The following is an 18,772-nucleotide window of genomic DNA, read 5'->3' as shown; positions in this document are numbered from 1 at the left end:
AGACAGACGGAGGGATGGATAGATAAAGAGAAAGACAGGTAGATTGTGATAGATAGATAGATAGATTTATCTAGTCATAATATACATATCTGTCTGCCTGTCTGTATATCAGTCTACCATTATTATTACTATATTTATTAACGTTATGTTTTCACACCCTTCCTGCTGGGCACGTTCAATACAAAACATAACCGATCAATTTATATCAAACACAGTAATTATAGCTTTCTCATAAATGAGCAAACACACAGATTGCTGTTCAGGGGCAACATGACAGCTATATAAGGCATACATACTGTATATGGAAAGAATGTGCTCATGATTCTGCACCGTGTGAGTCTGTATACAGAGATCCAACTTACAGCAACTTGCACAATGTTATTTGAAGTTGGAGATAATTAATCATAGATTGTTACTGAGGTCTGAAGGTGAGCAACTGGTGAAAACATGCAGTAGGAAATGATATCTGTCTGTGTACAGTGCATCCTTTTAGATTTTTATGCAGATTTTTGTTATTGTCGTATTTTGTTACACAATATAGTATTATCATGTACAATGCGTTATAAATGACAAAGCATTTGGTATACAACAAGCACGATAAGCTACAGAGTATTCTATACAGTAATTGTGTAAAACAAACAAGAAACATTTTAAAGTGAGCACGATTTCTGCGTAACCACGTCAGAAATGTATCAGCATCATCACCATTTTATTTATTAATAACAATAAAAAACAACGAACAGTTTAATTATTTAAATAAAGCTAGTAATGTTTTTCTCTTAGTTGGATACCCTAACCTGCAAATAAATTCTATTAAAACATGTTCTATGACTTTTCAGGGGGCCGGGTAGACAATGACGAAGATGATGACGATGACGAAGGGTCTGGTTCCAATAGCCCACCTCTCTTGTATCAGAATAAACCTCCCCCGGAAGGCTGCTGCACAACTGATGGTACGGAAAGCTTTTTTTTTAGAAAATAGAAGAAAAAAACAATAATATTATAAAATATTTTTTTGCTTAATATTCTACAGCTAACAATCAGCAGTACAATCGATGTTAAAAAACAACAAAACCATACAAAAAAAACAAAAAAATCCACCTGGTTTAAAATAATATGATAATTCTCAAATGTAATAATATTATACTACTCATAGCAGCACTGTAGTTGCTGTGATTATTCCTCTTCTTGTGCTTTGCTAGAGAGGAATAGGAATTGAGAGACAGATGCTTTTCTGACGCTGGTGTACTGGCAGGAAAATAATTTTAAGCAAAGCCAGGCAGTGGCGTACACACAACCCATGGGGCCCCGGTGCGAAAACTGATCCGTGGGCCCCCCCGCGCGCTTACTCTGTGCAGTCTGGGGCCGCAACACATGGCGGCGGGCACCGGGTCGCAGGGCTGCGACCTGTGTGACCGCGGTATGTACGCAAGTGCATGCATAAACACATACACTTAAAGGACCACTACAGACACCCAGATCACATCAGCTCAATGAAGTGGTCTGGGTGCCAGGTCTCTAGTTTTAACCCTGCAGCTGAAAACATAGCCGTTTCAGAGAAACGGCTATGTTTCACTGAGGGTTAATCCAGCCTCTAGCGGCTGTCTCATTGACAGCCGCTAGAGGATTTTCTGCGATTCTCACTGTGAAAATCACAGTGAGAAGACGCTGAACGTCCATAGGAAAGCATTGAATAATGCTTTCCAATGGGCGGTTTGAATGCGCGCGTGGCTCTTGCCACGCATGCGCATTCGGAGCTGAGAGGCGGATCGGGGCGGAGAGATTATCAGCGCCAAGGGAGTCCGGCGCTGGAGAAAGGTAAGTGCTTAAGACACACACACTCTCATGAACAGACGCACACATTTACTGACAGACACACACTCAGTGACAGACATACATACACACTCACTAACAGATGCACACAAACATACTCAGTAACAGACACACACACTAACACACTCTAACACACACACACACATTAACATACACTCACACACACACTCTAAGACTAACACACACTAACACACACAATCTAACACTAACACACACTCACACTCACAAACACACACTAACATACACTCACACACTAACATACACTCACACACTAACACACTCACACTATAACACACTCACACTATAACACACTCTAACACACTCACACACACTAACATACACTCACACACACTAACACTCACAAACACACACTAACACTCACAAACACACACTAACATACAAACACACACTAACATACAAACACACACTAACATACACTCACACACACTCACAAACATACACTCACAAACATACACTCACACTCACAAACACACACTAACATACACTCACACTCACAAACACACACTAACATACACTCACACACACTAACACACTCACTAACACACACTCACACACACTAACATACACTCACACACACTAACATACACTCACACTAACATACACTCACACACTAACATACACTCACACACACTAACACACACTCACACTCACAAACACACTAACATACACTCACACACACTAACACACACTAACATACACTCACACACACTAACATACACTCACACACACTAACACACACTCACAAACACACTAACATACACTCACACACACTCACAAACACACACTAACATACACTCACACACTAACATACACTCACACTATAACACACTCACACTATAACACACACACTATAACACACACACTATAACACACACACACTATAACACACTCTAACACACTCACACACACTAACACTCACAAACACACACTAACACTCACAAACACACACTAACATACAAACACACACTAACATACACTCACACACACTCACAAACATACACTCACACTCACAAACACACACTAACATACACTCACACACACTCACAAACATACACTCACACTCACAAACACACACTAACATACACTCACACTCACAAACACACACTAACATACACTCACACACACTAACACACACTCACACACACTAACACACACTCACACACACTAACATACACTCACACACACTAACACACACTCACACTCACAAACACACTAACATACACTCACACACACTAACACACTCACTAACACACACTAACATACACTCACACACACTAACATACACTCACACACACTAACATACACTCACACTCACAAACACACACTAACATACACACACACTCATTAACACTAACATACACTAACACTCACAAACACATTTTTTTTTAAATCCCCCCAGCCTCCTTACTGTCAGGGCTTACCTTGGTGGGAGTCCAGCTTGCAGAGATATGCTTACCCTTGCAATTAAACACAGGCCAAGGTGGTCAGGGAAGAACTCACCTGGCCTGTGAGTCTGTGCACGGGGGCTGTTTCAGGATAACCAGGTCGAAGTACAGACAAGGACAAGAGCAGGAGAATCGTCGAGGGTAAGCCGGAGGTCAGAGGATGCCAGAATACAGGATCAACAGGAACAAAGCCAAGGTCAGAAGCCGGAATCAAACAGGAAACAATGGAACGTAGATACGGAGAGACAGGAACAAAACAAGTGAACCAGAGTCAATGAACTGACCCTGCCTTCTGGGAGAGGCAGGGTTATATACCTGGCTAACGGCCATCAGCTTCAGGTGTGCAGAGAATATTGGACCAGCCACAGATAACGGCCAGCCCCCAGTGCTGGATACAAGGCAAGATGTACTTCTGGCTATCTCTAGAGCTGATATGGTGGCTCAGAGGCAAAATAGCAGGTTCAGGATAGCAAGGTACCTGGGTTCAAATCCCTCATCGGGTATTTCTGGGGCGACCTCGACTTGCAGTCTGGATGTCGCGGCGAGAACCGTGACAGTACCCCCCCGTCAAGAACGCCCTCCGGGCGTGAACAGGCTCTTCTTGGAAATCGTATTCATCTTCGGTCTCAATCTCACTCAGGTAGTCTTTATCATTCAGGTATCCAGAGCAGAGTCTTTTTACATCCTGGGATTTTATGGTACCAGACTTGGAGCAGGCTGTAAGTACCTTGATCCCAGGAGTCAGTATCTCTGTACCTTTTTCCTTAGGTGCATTGGTAGGTAATTCTCCTCTGGGCAGGTAGGAAGTGGTGCTTGCTTGAACAGCAGTTTCTTCAAGAAGAGGTACAGATGTTTCCGGGGCTGGAGACAGAGATACTTCAGAGGCACTGGTAGCTGATTTTAGAGAAACACAGGTAGTATTAACTACCGTGGTCTGAGTACTCATATGTGTCACGGAGCGTGGACCAGACTGACAGCGACTTTGGCGTTTCTCAGGCAGAGGTGCAGACTTGGCCGGATGGGTATGCACAACCCCAACTTGAACGGTTTCTGGCCGATGTGGGCGAATTGGGCAGTGTGAGATAAGGTGCCCTCTTTCACCACAATAAAAACAAAGGCCATGATTTCTCCGCCGGTCTCTTTCTTCAGTAATCACCTTGCGCTGGACCAATCCTATTTCCATAGGTTCATCAGAGTCAAGAGGAAGGTAGGATTGCTCTGGGACCTCCCTAGAAACAGGAGCATAATGAGGCAGCACGGGGTTGTGGTAATGGTATAGGTTCCCTTTGTTTCTGGGAATCTGGGATCCTCTGGGACGTGGTGCTGGTTTAGGTACAGCGGTCTTGCTAGAAGTCTTGCACTGTGCTTCCATGGCAGTCATGAAAGCATCCCATCCAGCAAGGACAGGACTCTGAGACTGCAACATTTCATGAGCCCATTGTTTAATTTTACCAGACAGCAGGTTAATAGCTGCTCGGACCTTTATGAAGTCATTAGCATAAGTCCGAGACTTCAGGGAAAACACCAATTCACAATCCACTTTAAAGCATAGGAAGGAAGCACGGTTACCATCAAATTTCTCCGGCATAACTGTAAACGGTTCAGGATAACCAGGTTCCAGGGCTGGGCGTACCGTGTCTTTAAGAAAACGAACTTCTCGCTGCAGCTCCAAGACAGTCTGGGCCAGACTGGATACTTGCTGGGTAAGCAATTGAGACATCTCTGCAGACTCCATTATGGTCAGTTCATTCTGTCAGGGCTTACCTTGGTGGGAGTCCAGCTTGCAGAGATATGCTTACCCTTGCAATTAAACACAGGCCAAGGTGGTCAGGGAAGAACTCACCTGGCCTGTGAGTCTGTGCACGGGGGCTGTTTCAGGATAACCAGGTCGAAGTACAGACAAGGACAAGAGCAGGAGAATCGTCGAGGGTAAGCCGGAGGTCAGAGGATGCCAGAATACAGGATCAACAGGAACAAAGCCAAGGTCAGAAGCCGGAATCAAACAGGAAACAATGGAACGTAGATACGGAGAGACAGGAACAAAACAAGTGAACCAGAGTCAATGAACTGACCCTGCCTTCTGGGAGAGGCAGGGTTATATACCTGGCTAACGGCCATCAGCTTCAGGTGTGCAGAGAATATTGGACCAGCCACAGATAACGGCCAGCCCCCAGTGCTGGATACAAGGCAAGATGTACTTCTGGCTATCTCTAGAGCTGATATGGTGGCTCAGAGGCAAAATAGCAGGTTCAGGATAGCAAGGTACCTGGGTTCAAATCCCTCATCGGGTATTTCTGGGGCGACCTCGACTTGCAGTCTGGATGTCGCGGCGAGAACCGTGACACTTACCTGTGGGAGAGCTGAGGGGATTCCCTGGGGTCCAGTGGTGCTGCTGGGCTCCTGGGGGGCCGGTCACCCGGCGGGCAGTCAGGCTGGCCGGTCCTGCGGGCGCGCGAGGGAGCACTGTCTCCTGTGTGCTTCCTCTTCAGCTCCCTCGTGCGCCGCACTGATACCGGAGCCGGAAGATGACGTCATCTTCCGGCTCCGGTATCAGTGCGGTGCGCGAGGGAGCTGAAGAGGAAGCACCTAGGAGACAGTGCTCCCTCGCGCGCCTGCAGGACCGGCCAGCCGGGTGACAGCAGGGCCAGCCTCGGGGGGCCCTGAGGTGGCCGGCTCTTGGGCCCCCCAGGAGAAGAGGCTGGCCCAGTGACATACATACCGGGGTCGCAGGGCGGCCGGGCCCCCTGGTGGGCCGGGCCCGGTCGCAGCCGCGACCCCTGCGACCCCGGTATGTACGCCACTGAAGCCAGGTAATCCTGCTGGTACGAGGGAGACAGTGGTACATAGGTTGGAGCAAGGGTAGAATTTTACTTAAGTTTCATCCATAGCCTTGCCTGATGGCATCGTTGGGAAGGAGGTGTTTTTTTTTTCAACTTTACACGTTTATTGAAATTTTTAAACAAGTATTTTACTAACATTTCTTTAAGCAATACAATACTGTCTTTATCGCAATTATATATTTATTGAATAAGGAGACGCTAGTGCTTGACGTCAACATGTGGTGAGAAGTTCTCTTTAAATAATGTTATGGTTTTTGTTACATGTGAATACTAATACTAATGACAGCTGTGTTTTTTCATGTTTTTATTCCTTTTATCTAAAAATAAAATTAAAAAAAATAACCATTTACAGAGAATCTACAACATACCATTGCCCAAACATTAAAATACATTAACCCCTTCAGTGCAAATGACTTTGTGTATTAAAAATGTTAGCATAAGATTTACATGAAAAAAGGCACACATAGCTAGCACACAGACAGAGGCTAAAATATAAATTTGGTCTATAGATTTCTTTTCAGGGATATATAAAAATGACATAGTTTTACATAATTTACATTTGAGAATTAGGTGTTCATCCTTTGCAGGTATATTAAGGGAATAGAACTTTTAGAGACTATTTGGTATCTCTTATCTTGCAATATTTTCACACAAGGTGTGAAAGAAAATAGAAGCACAGTTTTGGTCGCTTGCAAATATTGGAGCATGTGTGTAATAGGTATTAATAAAGAATATTATGAACTTAATGATCTATAAATAATGCCTCTTGCTAAATAATCCTGATTTTTAAAAAAAAATTAAGTTCACCTTGTTTTGTATTCCAGGTTTTTGCCAGGCTGGTAAAGACTTGAGACTGGCCTTCATTTCAGGCGATCAGTTTGAAGTGCCTCCTGGGTTTTTACTGATTGGCGCCAAGTCTCCCAGTTTACCAGATCACATTCTAGTGTGCGCCGTGGACAAGAGGTTTCTACCTGATGACAATGGACGCCATGCACTTCTAGGTACGTTTTTAACTTTAACTTTGTTTCCTCTCAGTTGTTAGTGATGGGATATGGAATTTTAAATTCTGTCCCTGTAAATACTGCCATCATCATGATACATTAATGGTTCTTTCACACCTGACTCGGAACCCACAATTGGGTCTTCAATTCATTGCAGTGGGTTCTCCATTTGTCAGAACATATACATCAGTCCGGTCAGTCCAAAGGCCACTTCCCACAATACATTATTTACTTTAAAGCAGCTTTAATGGATCTGCAACGTTTCGACCTGTCTTTATCAAACATTATTTACTGTCATGATGGCGACCTTCAAAAATGGGCAAAGTTATGAAGGAGTTTTGTTGAATTAGTTTTTTTATATTTTTAAGAATGGGTCACTATTCTGAAATGATTGGTCAAGCTATTGCCATGAACACAATTTATGTCTGAGTCATAATCAGTAACAAATATTGCAAAAAGTCTGTATCATTGCTGGGACTGTCAGTTATCACGATTTGACTAGTTATTGTAGTGCATGTTTTGGCTTTTTTGGGGCGATTAGCTCGGTAGGAATATATATATATGTGTGTGTGTGTGATTGTGTATACACAATACAGTTCAAATGATAGCACTTCTTCTGTGGTTATAAGTAAAATTGAACTTTTATTTAACTTTTACAAAAATAAAGAATCAACTTTTTTCGGTTTATACACTAAACTTTTATATATATATATATATATATATATATATATATATATACATATATATGTGCTATGTTTTTATCTTCTGTTTTATACTTCTAAAGTATAAAACAGTAAAAAGTAACATACATTCTTAATTCTTAAGAATCTATTATGTAACAAAGCTTATAAATTAGGGCTTTTCGTAATAAATAATATGGAATAGTTAAAGCCAATTTCTTTACAAATAGAAGGGGGATGTTTAATGGTGTTTTTACAGGGATCATGGAAGTTATAGTCTAATGACAGATAATTGGCATCCCTGATAGAAATTGTTCGAATATTCTGTAGGTTTTAAAGCTTCGATATTTGTAAGGGAAGTGGCCCCATCTCCCTCACCTAGACATAGGGCTGCACGTCATACACACCCATGTTATAGATAATGTATGAGGCATAGTCCCTCTGTATTACACACTCAACAAAAACACTGGCTCTCTCTCTGCCACCAGACACCACATTCCAAGGAAAGACTTAAAAGCTTAAACAATTAGCGCAAAGGAAGTGTTTAGCTCAATTGCACGCTGAACAAAAGCACAAAAGAGTCATAAATGATAGTTCTAGGAAGGAGACCACCTGTTGGGTTTGTATAAGTTAGGTTTTATCCCTTGACTGCTTCCTGTAATAAAGTTGCCTGCCCGAACTCTTTAGACAGACAATGCTAGGTAATGGCTAAGCAATGTACGCAGACTGTCGTCTGATAAACAAATATATCCAGGGTCTGTATAGATCAGTGTCCAGCAGTGTGAAGAATAGAAATCACATACCTTGCAGCATCTGCTTTTTTGGAATTTTAACTGAATTTGCAATTCTTTGAAAATAAATATTACAAAGCTAAAACTAAAATAGATGAGTTTGTGATTTTTTCTCTCCTGCTCGGCTTATTTTAGCCTAAAATCAGCAAGTTCAACGTCAGTGCCCAACAATTCACATTTTAATATATACACAGGACTGGATTAACATAGGGGCTGATGGAGCTGCAGCTCCAGGCCAATGCCTACGGAATATGCCCATTGATTTTTTGGGGGGGATTTTTTGGGGGATTTTTTTTACTACTCTTCACATGCTCTTGCTTAAGTTTGGAAATTTAAGAGGGATGTAGGGGAACAAAACTGGTATGGACTGGCTGACAATGAAATTAGTTAAGGTAAAGCTGACTGGGGGGGCGTGGTTTAGGTGCCGACCAAGATGGACGCGTGAGAGGAGAGCTCCGCTCCACCATCCCTCGTAACAGCTCTTAATAACGCTTACCAAGGCTAAATGGGTCGCACGAAGCGACCAGATAACCCCCAGACTCCGAGGAAACAGCTTCAAAGACCCCTGGACGGTTATCTGCACCCGCATCCTACCACGAGCGGGGAGCCGAGCAGCCCCAAGATGGCGTCGCCGCCCACGGCGGACTCTGGCACTGCTCCCTTCGAGAGGATTGAAGAGAAACTGCAGAACTAAAACCGACCTGCAGACCCTTACCACATCCATCCAAGAGGCGGTAAGGACAGAACTGGCGGGGCTCCGCGCGGAAGTAGCCGCACACACAGGCCGCATTACCGCCGTGGAGGAGTCTGCTGCGGCCTTCACAGCGCGCCTCCAAACTACAGACACAGCTGTGGCACGCCAGGGTGGGATGCTCCTGTCCATGAGGAGGCACCTTGAGGACGTAGATAACAGGGGCAGGAGGTGTAATATCCGAGTCCGTGGCGTACCGGAATCGGAGGGCACTGAGAACGTGGAGGGGGTGCTGACGGAGTTATTCCACTCTATACTCCAGACACCCACCCCACGCGTGATTGAATTTGAAAGAGCCCATAGAACACTACGACCGCGAACTGTGGAGGACGGCCCGAGGGATATCCTCTGTTGCCTACATTCCTTCCCAACGAAAGATGCCATCATGCAAAAGGCTCGTGACCGACCGGCATGGCCCTACAGGGGGGCACAGGTGTCATTATTTAATGACTTATCCCCCTTAACCTTGGAAGCACGCCGCGCACTCCGCCCGGTCACTAATGCCCTCCGGGACCGCCACATCACATATAAATGGGGGTTCCCATTTGCCCTCATGGCACGGCAAGGTAACCACTGGGTATCTCTTAGGGGGCCAGAAGACGTACCGGGTTTCCTGGAAGAACTCGGCCTCCCCCCGCTGCCAGTGCCAAATTGGATATTAGGCCCTCCAAGCCTGCCTCCAAGACCGCAAAGAGGGAGCAGACGCAGGGAAGCAAGATCCCCACCACCTGAGCTCACAAGGCGGCGCAGAAACCCAACTTCGCCTGAAGAATAATAATCCTACCCTATGACGGCTACCAAGGATCATCCTGGGTGTCCTCACTTGCCCCGGCCTGCTCTTCGCTCAGTGTCACCTCAACGCCATTGCTGTTCCAGCTTGCCTTGAAGGTACCTCACTGTCCTGCCATGGGAAGGTTGTTTTCCTCCATACGTCCGACGATGAAGACGGAAAACTCACAGCTGACACCCTCAGGTACAATGGGGTTATTTTTTCTGAATGGGGACCCCTCCGGGACTGTGGACTCATGGCACTATGTCTGATACGATGCCCGCTCCCCCCCTACGTTACCCTCCCCGCCCACCTGACTCCGCTGCTATCGGGGCTCTGGAAATACATGTGGGGTGGGGGGTACCGGGTTGGGGACTTTGGGTTTTGGGGCCAGTCTCCGAGTTGCCAGCCTATACATGTCTTCGGAAACCAGTTCAGACTGCAACACAGCAGAACACGTGAATATGCAATTTCAATGTTAATTGTATGAACTCTATATTGACTGATTCATGTTTGCACACTGTTTCCCATTTGTATGCTACCTGACTCTATCACCGTTACATTGCTGTTAGGTCCCAGGCACGAGTTCTTCAGAATTTCACCCATGTCATCCATGCCACATGCTGCAATGAACTGTAGATATTTATAGACATATACCCCTCAGACCTCTATGAGCCTCCCCTGTGATTGATGTCTCATCCTAACTACGGGAAGTTCCACGCACACACTGCCCACTTCATGACCTCAACGTATATGACAACTCATAGGCATACTTACCATCGGGTGGGTAGGGGAGACAATGACCCTGATCTCGAGGTTCACACGAACCCACACTCATATGGAGGGGTGACATGGGGGGGGGGCGGCCTCATACCTAGGGAGCGAGGGCCGCATATACGCCGCGAAGGTGACATGGCTCGGAGGGGGGTAGGGACACGGAGAAAAGTGACACAGGAGTTCATTGGGTGACGCATAGCCTAAGGGGAACTGAATCAGGACACAGGGGTAGTCTTTAATCTTTAATATTCAATGATTAATACTTAGTATTTCATGTTTCATATCTTGTATTTCATATTTTACGTAAAGTGTTGATATGTCTGGTTGAGAAACAAAACTGTAATGTTGAAAGTTAATACAATATTGCATTTAATGTCTGTACACGTTTGACACATGTGACCATTTGCATATGACGCATTTGTAAGCCCAACACTCAACATGGTTAGGAGGGAGGAGACGGGCGACCTCAAACTCCCTACATTTATTAACACCTTTCGTTATCTCCTCTACCACTACATCTGGTGCGGACCCTGCATCACGCTACCCACATCTTCACTAGTGCTCAGGCTTCACAGCCAGGCTGTAGGCTCTCCCGACCTCTGGGCAGGTCCCAGGTCTGGTGCTTATCGGCGCTGGTTGCAGCACTTGTACCTCCCCCCTCCCCCCCCCCCGAGGGAAGGGACCTAGTTTCCGTTAATTTGCCTAGACCCAGGACGTACCCGAACACTAAAGACGACCACTGTTCGTAGTTGAGACCTTCCCAACCTTACTCATTACACTCATTGACCGACTCTCTTCCCAGTCGCCTCGAACTCCTGAGGAATCCCCCCCCCGGTACCTCACAGGCTAACCCATCCCTTCCCTGCCTCCCTCCCCTTCTCCCACTTCCTGGCACGGATCTGTATCGTGGGCCCTGGACCTGACTGACGCTTGAACCGCATAGACCGCGATTTGGCAATGGCATACCGCTGCACACCCCTGAGGGTCCTCACACAAAACTGCAGAGGCTTAAATGCTCCGGAACGCAGGTCGCATTTACTTAGAGCACTGAAGAAACAACAGATCTCGATTGCCATGCTCCAGGAAACCCACTTCAGGGAAGGTTCAGCACCCAGATTGCACAATAGGCATTACCCTGACGCCTATTTCTGCAACCACCCATCGGCCCACAGGGCAGGAGTAGCTATTGTCGTGGCGGCCGAGCTGTCGTTCCGGGAACTAGAGCGAGAAACTAACCGCAAGGGCGATACCTCTTCTTAAAGGGCATTATAACCGACAAAGTTTACACTTTAGCGACGATATACGCCCCCAATAAGAAACAGGCCCCCTTTTTACGTAACGTTTTACACAAACTGGAAGACTTCACGGAAGGGATCCTTTTGGTAGGAGGCGATTTTAACGCTCCATTGGACCCGACATTAGACTCCTCATCAGGGCATAGCTGCCTGTCACAACGCAACATTAAAAGCATCCGAGACTCTCTGGGCTCTATGAGGCTGGTCGACTGCTGGAGAACCCTAAATCCCACGACTAAAGACTATACGTATTACTCGGCCTTACATGACCGATACTCCCGTATCGATTACCTCTTTATTACACAGGAAGGCTTATCTAGGCTACGTAAAGCTGATATCGAGCCGGCTGCATGGTCAGATCATAGCTCAGTGACGATGGAATTAGAGTCCCCTCTATTCCGGCCATCTAGGTGGACATGGCGACTTAACAAAACTCTCCTGTCGGACCCAGGAACCAGAACACAAATCACTCAAGAGCTGGAACAATTTTTCAGGGACAATGATACACCCGGGATATCCCCAATCACCATTTGGGAAGCCCATAAGAATGTCATCCGAGGAGTACTCATACGCACTGCCACGATCAAGAGACGAGAAGCGATGCGGGAAATGGCCGACCTCTACCAATCTGTAGCGCACCTAGAACGCCAGCACAAAGGAACCCATCTTAACGCGGTATATGGCGAATTGATGGAAAAGAGAAGAAACCTTAGAGAACTCATCCTGAAACGGCACCTCAGGACGCTACGGCACTCAAAGGGCTTCTACTATGCACACGCGAATAAAGGGGGCAAATACCTGGCAGGAATTCTCAAGGGCCCTTCACCTCACAGACAGATACACAAAATACGGCTCGCGACAGGTGAAGTGTCGCCCCTCCCACAAAAAATCGCGGAGGAATTTAGGATATACTACCAAAACCTGTACAACCTGCATCCACCGGCGGATAGAGAATCTCCGACACGACAGTCTACGCGGATCCAAGAATACCTACACAGCACCATCACGAACACAATTACCCGAGACGCGGCCTCGATACTGGACTCCCCAGTTAGCACTGAAGAACTCACGGCAGCTCTTAAATCATCCAAAACCAGCAAGGCCCCGGGACCGGATGGCTTTTCGGTCGGGTATTACAAAAAGTGGGGGAAGGGGGAAACCTCGGACCGGAATCACTGGCAGCCACCATCACGGTACTATTAAAACCAGGGAAAGACCCGCTGGCCTGCGCTAGTTACCGCCCGATCTCGCTGCTCAATGTGGACGCTAAACTATTCACCAAGGTTTTGGCAACTAGATTGAAACAACTCCTTCCGGATTTGATACACGTGGACCAAACAGGTTTCATTCCGGGCAGGGAAGCTAGAGATAGCACTCTCCGACTCTTCTCCATTCAGCACCATGTAAGGCGAACGAAAACTCCCCTAATGCTGTTGTCGACGGACGCTGAAAAAGCGTTCGATCGCGTTAATTGGAACTATATGTTAACAACTCTTCAACAGATGGGTTGCGGACAAAGGCTACTCACCTGGATAGCGGCATTGTATAGCAGACCCCGGGCCACGATCAGAGTTAATGGAGCCACGACAACCGACTTCGCAATCAATAACGGCACCCGTCAGGGGTGTCCGTTATCGCCTCTGCTGTTCGCAATAACGCTAGAACCACTACTACAATCGATCCGCTTGAACCCAGATATCCAGGGATACGAATGGAAGGAGAAGTGTCATAAGGTAGCCGCGTACGCGGATGATCTGCTTTTCTTTATACGCAACCCCAGAACCACCCTACCTTGCCTCCTCTCTGAAATTGAAAAATACGGGAAACTATCTGGGTTCAAGCTCAATCTTGCGAAATGCGAAGCCTTGAATCTCACGTTATCCTCTTCAGAATATGACTCACTGAAACCACACTTCACGTTTCGATGGTGTCATGACAAAATGAAGTACCTCGGCATCTGGATACCCACTGACCCGTCGGACATATACAGGTTCAACTTTCAACCCATGTCACAAAAGATAATTGCTGACCTGACCAAATGGTCATATCCGCACATCTCCTGGCATGGCCGTATTGCAGTTCTGAAAATGAACATACTTCCGAGACTCCTCTACCTAATGCAGACCATCCCAGTTGCTCTACCAACAACCTTCTTTTCTCCCCTGAAATCGGCAGTTATCCGATACGTTTGGCGAGGCGAAAGATCCAGGCTGCGGTATGACATACTTACCCGACCCAGACAGCAAGGAGGCCTGGCACTGTCGGATTTCAAGAAGTACTACCAAGCCACGGTACTACAACGTATCCTGGACTGGCACACAAAAACAACATGGAAACAATGGGTAGAGCTGGACAGAGGCCTTACACGCCCTACGATCGAGGCTAAGATCTGGGGAGGCGATGGGCATACTGTCTCACAACACCGAGAGGAAGGGACAGTCCTGCAAACGATCCAGGGATGGAGGACCATGAGAGACCAAACTCACATCTCTCCCATTCCTAGCCCAATGACCCCTTTAACTCATAACAAATCGGTGGGTGGAGGGCTCCCACCTGGCGCATGGCCTATCACAACCACTGGGACATATATCCCAATATACAGAGTACTAGGGGCTGGGAGACTTCGCACGCTAGACTCGCTGCTGGAAGGTGAACCTAAGACCCCCCTCGTCGTCATGAGATACATACAACTGACACACTACTACAATACCATGCCCCTCAAGGATCGCCTACACCGGAATCTATCTTGGTTTGAGAATCTTTGCTACGGGGGCGACCCCCTGGACCATGCAATCTCGGTACTTTACCAGAACCTTATAACGGCCGACATACCCACCACCAGTACATTCCAACGACAATGGGAAGAACAACTGGGAATGACCTTCACAGCCCCTCAATGGGATAAGGCACTCATCTGGCAACAGAAGAGCTCTATGAGCTCGCATTATCAAGAGGTAAATTATAAGTTGATCTCATCTTGGTACAGAACACCGACAAGATTGCACCAGATCTTCCCATCCATCTCTCCTACCTGTTGGCGATGCAATACGGACAGGGGCACCATGGCTCACATTTGGTGGTCGTGCAGGGACATCACCGCATATTGGATAATGATAAGAGATGAGATAGCATCCATCCTGGGGGACATAACAGACTGGAATGCAGGTCTAGCGTTACTTCATATCTCGACGCAACCAATCCCGGTATATAGGAAGTCGATACTCCGTCACCTCCTGAACGCAGCTAAAGCTTCCATACCGGTTCACTGGAAAACAACCAGGATACCCACTAAGGAGGAATGGATACAACAAGTCGAGGATATACAGGCAGTTGAGGCGGCACATGCCTCCCTGATGGATCGTGGAACTAAACACGCAGAGATGTGGTTCCCGTGGTTTCAATATATATCGCGATACCGGCGAGACAATGGTAATGCCGGGGCAGCGGAGGGAACGTCTGCGGGGACGGGTCCCGCGTGATAGACCGTGACCAACCCTACCTCCCCCCCTCCCTACCCTGCCCTCTCGCCTTGCCCATCTTCTTACCGTTACTTCGTATGACATGCCTGTGAGGTGCTAGTCTAGGGGAGAACGGGAGCAGAGACGACGGTGGTGGAACACTTGCACAGCGTTACACACTACCCACTCCTAACACATAGCACATGAGGCATTGTGCCACTACTACCTACCTCCGACGCCTGATCCCTAAAGTCTCAAGATAAAAACTGACCGCTACACTACATACAGTAACATACAGAACTACCATGACAGACCACGGTCCCTACACCTCTCTCCCCCTCCCCCCACCCCCCCCCTTCCCACCACCCCCCCCTCTCCCTAATAACCCAAGCGCATGCAACACAGCTTATAATCTCGAACTACCTGCACCATAGCAAATATGACAAAGCCTTCTCTACCATGACCTTAATATTACTCATAACACAATTAAGCAGTAGATGGGAAGGAGATGATCACCTATTTAACACGCACTATACCCCATTAGTTCGCACATGACCTCTGGCTAGGGGGACTATGATACAGTGGAACGATACATCAACGAACTTATACTTCATAATGGGACTGATCACATCCACAACCCATGAACCACTACATCCGAGCACTGACAGCCCCAAGACAGAAACACACCTGGAGCGGACACAACCATGAGGACCGAATTTGGTTACTGACTTTAGACGGAAGGGATACCCCTGCTTCCTACCGACAGGCTAGGGGTAATGATAATCACTGCTCCCCCGTGGGGCGGTTTTGCTGAGATCTGCGAGACCTAAGATAAGGCCAACCTCAGAACTCAATTGCTATGGCTCGGCTCTAGGGGGTAATGGCTGGTTAAATGTCATGGATATCTGGTCTATCCTACTTATTTACTATGGAACACCAAGTGGATCCTCCTATGCTATGTCCTACACTTGAATGATGGAATTATTCTTAATTGCACTAGCAGGTATCGTTAGACTAATATTTATTGCTGACCGTGTGCCACACCCATACCCTTCAAACTTCCGACTATGCAATTCATTGTGATATAATCGCCCACAAACTCTTATTACGTGTATAGAAAAACAATGAGAGAACACAAAAAAAAACAAAAAAACCCCACACATATGGAAAGTTAAGTTGTAGCAGTGTTTATTCGCAAACTCAATGTTCAGATGTACTGTTGATTTGTTCATGTAAAACCTAAGTCTATTACTGCTGTCGTGGCAGCATAAGTAATGTTACACTGATGTCTTTACTACAATAAAGATTTACAAAAAAAAAAAAGGTAAAGCTGACTATGCGCACTGTGCGAATGCTCTTGCTGCTTCAGTCTCTCTAACACTGTGGCATGTTCCCTTTCTTCTACACTCACTACATACACATTTTCTCTGTCCCAGACTGTATAACAGGAGCTCCTGCCTGCTAATAAGAAGGTTAGGAGAGGAGTGGACCAGCGAGTGCTTAGAAAGCATAGAGCAAGCGCATCATTAGACGCATTCATGCCAAGCTCAGGGTGCTGTCTGCACAGTATGCCCTTGGTTGGTCATCTTGCATGATTGGCAGGCAGCCTGATATGGATTCACGCCAGGAAGACCATCTAATTCTTTGTGCAGACAAGCCTCCTTTTTGAGCACGGTTCTGGTTAAGTGATTCACATCCTGTTTCACCGGACACTGCTGTTAGGGGGCTATGGATTTACTTCAAAATTGAAAGTGAGAGATTAGTATAGGGTATGTGTTTTCTTACAGCTATATCCTGTGAGTTTCCCTCCAGCACCACCTCCATCTGATACATGACGTTTGGGAGGTATAACTGTTTTAGTGTTTTCTGTCGATAAGATTCTGTAATTAAGCCCATCATAATTGTCAGCACCAGGCCCGATGGGCTCTTAATCCATCCCTGTATATACACCTTATTTATCTTTAAGAACAGTACATCGGAATATAACGTCATGAATAATTTCCGGACAGTCTTTTAGTAGAAGAAAAAAGCACAAGTGAACATTTCTAAAGAAAATTTGATTTACAATTTAAAACATTTTGAAACCGACCCTCACCATCACAGCTGATTAGATTTTTATGAAAATATGTATTTTTTTCCAATTGGAGTCTCGAAAAATCAGGGGGAAACCATTACAATCCTTTTGGGTTGATAGGCTGATTTATTATTACAATAGCACCAACCAGTATGCCAAAGCTAGTGAGGGATTCTTAAAGAATTGAAATGGATACTTTATATATTAATTGATTTATTTCTAAAGATGAATCTAAACCTCATTTGATACCTCAGTGAGATAATTGTTGGAAGAATGAAACAAAATAATCTCTAGCAGCGAGTTTGTCCTATAAAATGGGATTAAAGAGAAACTCTCACAATTTTTGATTGTACATTCTCTTTAACCTTTGCAGTGTTATAATATTTGGGACCTTATTCACTAAACGCCAAATGTCATGAACTGAAAACTGAAATAAAAATTCAAGCTACATTTCGCAGTTCGGTTTTCTAGTCGGTGCGGTTCTGAGTTTAGCGAATAAAGACCCTTTCATTTTACAATTATGTGTTCCATGCATTTTATAATTTGACATTTCTTTGCAATGATTCGATAGAGACTCTGTTCTACATTTTTTTATGGAGGCTAACCAGATGGCTGGCAAATATCTTGATTACCAGGGTGGATTGTTTGGAGTTCTGAGTTGTCTTGACCTCAAAAGTCACTGTGACCTTTCGCAGCCTTTATCCCGGAGCATGTGATGTAATCGACTACCTCCTACCGCAACACATTTATAGAAAGGTTCTTGGTAGCCATGGGAACCAGACAGGCTGCCGGATGAATGAAGTTTATTAAATACTGTAGAACTGAGGAAGGACATAATGTGTTATTTTTGTTCTTTTTCTGTTATGTTTCAATATTTATTTTCCTATGAAAGGACTTTTTTATTTATTTTTTACAATTTATATTGATTGAAATCTACCAAAGCCATGCCATTCTCTTATTTATTAAAATACACTTGTCTGTGCATATAAAGCACTTTGCTGTTTCTTTTATAAAACATTATAATAATGACTAATAAT

At 45.6% G+C, this 18,772-nt stretch overlaps 1 protein-coding gene across 1 annotated transcript in view; it reads left to right on the top strand.

Annotated features, from left to right (window-relative positions):
* Positions 1-18,772, top strand: part of GREB1 (growth regulating estrogen receptor binding 1) — a 161,566-nt gene that overhangs the window by 64,749 nt on the left and 78,045 nt on the right. The window contains exons 3-4 of the mRNA XM_063442160.1: positions 840-953; positions 6,964-7,140. Coding sequence (XP_063298230.1) covers positions 840-953; positions 6,964-7,140 — 291 coding nt within the window. The remainder of the gene's footprint in view (positions 1-839; positions 954-6,963; positions 7,141-18,772) is intronic.

The sequence above is a fragment of the Pelobates fuscus genome, chromosome 2 (genome assembly GCF_036172605.1).
Source record: "Pelobates fuscus isolate aPelFus1 chromosome 2, aPelFus1.pri, whole genome shotgun sequence".
Classification (NCBI taxonomy): Eukaryota; Metazoa; Chordata; class Amphibia; order Anura; family Pelobatidae; genus Pelobates; species Pelobates fuscus.
The sequence above is the reverse complement of the archived record's forward strand: the minus strand, read 5'-3'. Positions and strand labels throughout refer to the sequence as shown.